The sequence below is a fragment of the Echinops telfairi genome, unplaced genomic scaffold (assembly GCF_000313985.2).
Source record: "Echinops telfairi isolate 266 unplaced genomic scaffold, ASM31398v2 ScPeMD7_7457;HRSCAF=8495, whole genome shotgun sequence".
NCBI classification, from domain to species: domain Eukaryota; kingdom Metazoa; phylum Chordata; class Mammalia; order Afrosoricida; family Tenrecidae; genus Echinops; species Echinops telfairi.
Genome location: NW_022111357.1, coordinates 8,037,494 through 8,043,493, shown reverse-complemented (window position 1 = coordinate 8,043,493; position 6,000 = coordinate 8,037,494). Strand labels below are relative to the sequence as shown.

Here is a 6,000-nt window from a genome sequence, read left to right as displayed (position 1 = left end):
CCCCTGCTCAGCAATCTGCTTTCTGTCTCTATTAATTTGTCTGTTCTGCACATTTCCTATAAGTGGAATCATACAATGAGTCTTTTGTGACAGACTTCTTTCACTATTATAAAGTTTTTAAGGCTCCTACATGCCAGAGTATGCAAGTAGCAGAGTCCCTGGGTAGTATAAATATTTAACACACTTTGCTGCTAATGGCAAGGTTGGGAGTTTGAGTCCACCCAGAGACAGTGAGGTGGGATTTTGTTCTGATTGTAATAGGAACCCATTAGAGGATTTCAAGTAGGACGAAAGGCTTACTTGAATTCTATAGCTGGAAACCCAGACTACGCAGTGCCTGTAGTCCAGGTTTATGTCTTCTTTAAGTAGTTCTCCAGACCCTTGCAAGTGTCAGCAAAGTCATTTACTCATTTCCTGAGAGTTCCGCCCTGCTTTAGTCTTTTGTCAGTTTTGATTCTGTGGCTGAAATCTTTAGAGAGCTACAACCTCAAGGGGCCTTCAAGATCTCAGCCTTGTAAATTCCAACAACACTGGGTTTTCCTTAAGTGAATTGACTATTCTGTGTATTTGGACTACAGTGTTAAAGGCAGGTGACCTTGACTTAGTTTCCACTTCTCTCATTTTAATGCTAATTCTGAGGATTAGGCAGGGAGCTGGTACATCGGTTTTAGGTCTGTGTATGTACATACAAACTACCTGTTTCTTTTTGTCTGAGTCTTCACAACAACTCCATACTCAATGCCATCAAGTCTGATTCCGATTCAGAGTGCCCAGGTAAGGGCAGGGTAGGATTGCTCCTATAGGTTCTCAAGCACAAGAGTGGAAAGCCTCATTGTTCTCCCAGAAACCTAAGGCAGCTCATATTTTCCCATGTTAAAGATTAAAGAAGCAGAATCTTGAAGTGGTTATGGGACTTGTCCAAGGTAACATCACCTAAAAATAACAAACCTGAGCCTCAAACACAAGCCTTTAGACTTGTTGCTTCTCTCTACTCTGCCACCAGCTTTACTGCCCATGAAATCCTGAATACCATCTCCTAGAGAGTGGGTGTCTTGTCTATCACCAGAAAGCCTTTTCTCATATCCATGGTGTTCTGTTGGGTCTAAAAGAGAGGAACCAAGTAGCACAGTGTTCCTTACTCAAGTATCAGGCCAAGGAAGGCAGTTATTTCTGTAGTCTAAGCTTACAATTGAGAGCAATCCCTAGTCCCCCTGGTGGGGTGTAGGATGTGGGATGTAGCCATTGGAGAACTGCCTACTACTTTTAAGAATCGTGTGTGTGTGTGTGTGTGTGTGTGTGTGTGTGTGTGTGTGTGTGTGTGTTTTGAGTTTTTCAGTGTTTGGAAGATGCTATACTGCCTTCTCTGATAAATAACATGCTCTAGAGTGTGTGTGTGTGTGTGTGTGTGTGTAGTATCTCAGTGTTTGGAACCTGCTATACTGGCTCTTCTGGTAAGTAATAACGTGCTAAAATGTTATCAATATTTAGAATTGTACAGTTGAAGTGCTTTATTATTTTAAATCCCCAGACATCCTTATGAGCTTGTTATTGTCCTCCCTATCTAACCAATGAGCCCTGAGGCCAAGGAGCATTAAGTAACTTGCTCAGAGTCAAATAACTGCTAATGTGATCATAATGAGCCCCGATCAGTGTGACTTTGGATCTTAATCATGAAGGCTGCCCTGCCTTTTGTATTGCACATGAATGTTTTCTAATTTACATATCAAGTAAAATTCAAGGGAGAATATAGGTATGCACAAGGTTTACTGAAGTCAGGGCCTCTTCTCTCACTGTGGGGCACCAGGTACAAGGTGGACTGTGGACAGCACTCAAGCCATTACTACCTGTCCTTCGTATTTCCTCAGGTCTGTAACATTGTGGCTGGGCAGCGATGCATCAAGAAGCTGACTGATAACCAGACTTCTACTATGATAAAGGCTACAGCCAGGTCTGCGCCTGACAGACAGGAGGAGATCAGCCGCCTGGTCAGTGGGATTACAGAGCGATACATTCTCATTCCTCAGGGCCCCTGGGAGTCTAATTGCTCTTCCGTCCCATCAGGACCCTCAAGAGAACCTAAGTGTGGATTTGGTGTTTATAGCTTCATAGGGCTGCTCTGGCTTCTTGACCCTCCAGCTCCTTCCTGTCTTTACCCCCTGTGCTCTGCACCCTCGCTTTCCCTGGTCTTCCCTCTCCCTTATCAGGGCTCTTCATTACCACTTACAGCCTCGCTTTAAGACTCTCTCCTAGGGAGCCAGGGGATGAGCAGTATTACCAAACTGCTGCTCTCATGAGATGCCTCATTTTTTGCTTTGCAGATGAAGAATGCCAGCTACAACTTAGACCCTTACATCCAGGAATTTGGGATCAAAGTGAAGGATGACATGACGGAGGTGACGGGGCGAGTGCTGCCGGCGCCTATCTTGCAGTACGGCGGCCGGGTGAGCAGGGTCAGGGCCAGACAACATCTCTGGGGCCTATTGGGCGGCTGGGTGGGACAGCAGGGGCTTTTTGCTCCCCTACACACCTGCCTCTTCGAGGCTCACCTGGGCACCCCCTTTGCCTACCCTCAGAATCGGGCCATTGCCACACCCAATCAGGGTGTCTGGGACATGCGGGGGAAGCAGTTCTACAATGGGATTGAGATCAAAGTCTGGGCTATCGCCTGCTTCGCACCCCAAAAACAGTGTCGAGAAGAGGTGCTCAAGTAAGGAGGGTTGGGATCATGGAGGGAGGGTGGGAAGGGGACTGCCTTGCCTCCTCTCAGCTTCAAAGGGCCAAGATTTGGTGGGTAATCTGCCCTTTCTGATCCTTGAATTCCTGCTTCCCTTACTCATTGTAGCTTAAACATCTTGTCCCTTTTCTCTTCGTGTGTAGTAAGGAGTCTGAATACACTGCCATATCTGTGTCAGAGAAGAATGCTTTCAGGACATGAATCTTCTGGGGGAGGCCTCAATTATTTCATTGTCAAAATCATTATCATTGGTAGTAGCAAATAGTAGGAGCAATGACTATAATGTTTGTCAACATTGTACCAATTACCTAATTTATGTTCCCCCATCTCATCTCTTCATTGTGGAGTAAGTAATGAAGTGACATTTCCATTTTCAGGAGACTGGGATTCAAAGAGGTTAAGTAACTTGTTGGGGTCATATCAGATCTGAACCTTCAAAGCTTGTGTCCCTAATTGGGAACCAAAAAAAAGAGCAGCTTATTCAGTTGGTCCTCTGAGCTGTCCTGTCCAACGTGGAGTTTTGCAGTCAGGTTCAAGTGACCTGAGTTAGGTGAACCTGACCTGTGGTGGAAGGGCTGGGTGTGGTGACAACAGTGAGAAAGGCAATAGAGCCCATGACTTAAAACAGAATTTGAGGGCATAATAATCTTAAATTAGTGAATGAGGAGGTAAAGCAGTCACTAACATCCTTTCTTCCCCCTCACCCATGTCCCCTTGCAATTTTTTTTTAAAACAGACTTTTTGAGATATAAGAAACCCTGGTTGCACAGTGGGTTTAGCATTGGACCACTAACTGCAAGGTCATCTGTTCAAACATACCCTCCTCCAGAGAAAGATTTCCAGTCTTGGAAACCCCAGGGAGCACTGGGTCAATTCTACTCTATCCTCTAGGGTTAACCTCAGAGGACCAAGGAATCGACTTGATAACAGTGGATTTGGTTTTATTCAGAAATATTTTAAATACCACAAATTCACCCACTTACAGTGTACAACAGTTCAGTGGCTCCTGCAGTCTTCTGAAATGGTTGCTCAATTGAGGCGATCACTGTGGGCATTGATGAGGACCATGGAAATATATTGCTCGTGGATCCAGTTTGCCATGAGGTCTGTGTCAGCACTGTTCTAGCAGCCCCTGGGAGTACAGAGAGTCTGGTGGTCCTGCTCCCACAAATGTCCTATTCCCCTCACAGTCTCACAACCACCATGATTGCAAGTGTAGTTTATCTTAATGGGGTCTTGTCCCCTTTCTTGGATTCTTGTTAGCCTCATTTAGGCTTGGTGGTGTAATGGGCTACACACTGAGCTGTAAGCACAGGATCAACAATTCAAACTCCCAAGGTTCTTAGTGGGAGAAAGATAGGATTAATGCTCCCGTAAAGATGCACAGTGTCAGAAACTCATAGGGGCAGTTCTGTCCCGTCCTATAGGGTCATCCTGAGTTGGAATCGACTCAATGGCAATGATTGGAGTTTGAGGCCTGACTGCTCTTGATCTAGGCCTACCTTTGGAAGGCTGACCCTTAGCAATACTGGAAAGACTCTTAGAGCTCCAGTTAGCCTCCAGGTGTCTCTAGTTCTGTTCTCTAGATGCTGCTCTCTCTTCCATATCTTTCCCCTGCCCTTTTCTTTTGCGACACAGTCTACTTACTTTGGGTATTTTGGAGTATGAAACAGATAAACTTAGATTCTCAGAGTTGCAAGGGTTTATTTGTTCAGCCAACCTCTTCTCCCAGTGACCCTAAATGCAAGGGAAAAGAATGTGGCCCTTGCACCTGCTTCATGGTTTGATGTTGTAGTTCTGAGCTAAAGATAAGAATGAAAGAATCCTTGAGCATGGGAGTGAGTGAGATTGTCCAGGGAGAATGTTTATTGTAAGGGGATGGCTGAAACTCAAACCACAAAACCTAGGAAATAGGTGGAGCAAGGTCCTCAGTAAGGATGAGGGCATGGGAGCCAGAGTACAGGAGAAGGGTATTTTTCCACAAGACAGAAAAGAGGAGAGCGGCTGTGGAACGGGATAAATCCATAGTTGGGGTGGGTGAAGAAGCATTAGATTGAACCTTCAGAATTTTTCTTTTATTTAAAGATACCCCATTACTTCAGCTGTATCACTTTTAGGATAGGATTTTGAGACCCTCCCCATCCTAGACTTCTCTTAGCATACTTTGTGACACCAAACACTAATCCTAACAAAATCCCAAGTGGGATCTGGTCATGAAGAGAAGATTAGAAATACCAATTTTATTTTAGTACAGACTCACTCTTAATGGGACATGGTATAACATTAGCCATTCACGGAGCTGCACTGCAGTTGTATGAAGGCAGAGCACTTACTGAATGTTGGCTAAGCTGTATCTTTTTTATTCTAAAATTGATATTGGAAAAAAATTATTTTTTATTATTTTTAATCATTTTATTAGGGGCTCATACAACTCATCACAATCCATACATATATCAATTGTACAAAGCACATTTGTACATTGATTGCCCTCATCATTCTCAAAACACTTGCTCTCCACTTAAGCCCCCAGCATCAGCTCCTCATTTTCCCCCTCCCTCTCCGCTTTCCCCAGCCTCATGAACCCTTGATAATTTATAAATTATTATTTTGTCATATCTTACACTGTCCAACGTCTCGCTTCACCCACTTTTCTGTTGTCCACCCCCCAGGGAGGAGGTTATTTGTAGATCCTTGTAATCGGTTCCCCCTTTCCACCCCACCACAAAAAATTTTTTTTAATTAAAATAATTTAACACTTAAGTATCTGTCATCTAGAGTTCGATCATTACTATTTTATCCTTTGTTAAGAAAATAAAATTACAGATATATTTGAAGACTTAAATTTTTTAAAAAATTTTAATGTGATTTAATACTCTCCCTTTCATCATTCCACATAACCTGGATTCCCAAAATGGCAAGAACTACAAAACCATGAAGACTGTGAAAAGATTTTTTTCCTTAAAGGAAAATCATCTCATTTTGGGTAACACATGAAGTAAGGAAATAATTTATTAAAAATATTATTTGACTTTTGACACTGTAACTGGCAAACAAAAGCAGGACCATCATAGGCTGACTGCCCGGGAAGTCTCTCTGAGCTGATTTTCCAAACTGTTCATGGACTTTCACAATTGTGAAGGAAGGACCTTGGAAAGAAGTGACTGGTCTAGTGAGGTGGGAAGGGTGTGTTTCTGGACAGAAAGAGCAGTGACGCTGGTTACATTCTTCACAATGTCAACAGTCTCATATTTCATTCTGCTTGCTTA

General features: G+C 43.5%; 1 protein-coding gene across 2 annotated transcripts in view; it reads left to right on the top strand.

Moving 5' to 3' along the window:
- Positions 1 to 6,000, top strand: part of LOC101650964 (protein argonaute-1) — a 31,433-nt gene that overhangs the window by 13,587 nt on the left and 11,846 nt on the right. The window contains exons 9-11 of one of the 2 annotated variants that reach the window (XM_004704970.3): positions 1,866 to 1,985; positions 2,319 to 2,441; positions 2,574 to 2,707. In XM_004704970.3, the coding sequence (XP_004705027.1) occupies positions 1,866 to 1,985; positions 2,319 to 2,441; positions 2,574 to 2,707 (377 nt within the window). Of the gene's footprint in view, positions 1 to 1,865; positions 1,986 to 2,318; positions 2,451 to 2,573; positions 2,708 to 6,000 lie in introns of both variants that reach the window. The other variant, XM_045299054.1, reaches the window with a different exon arrangement.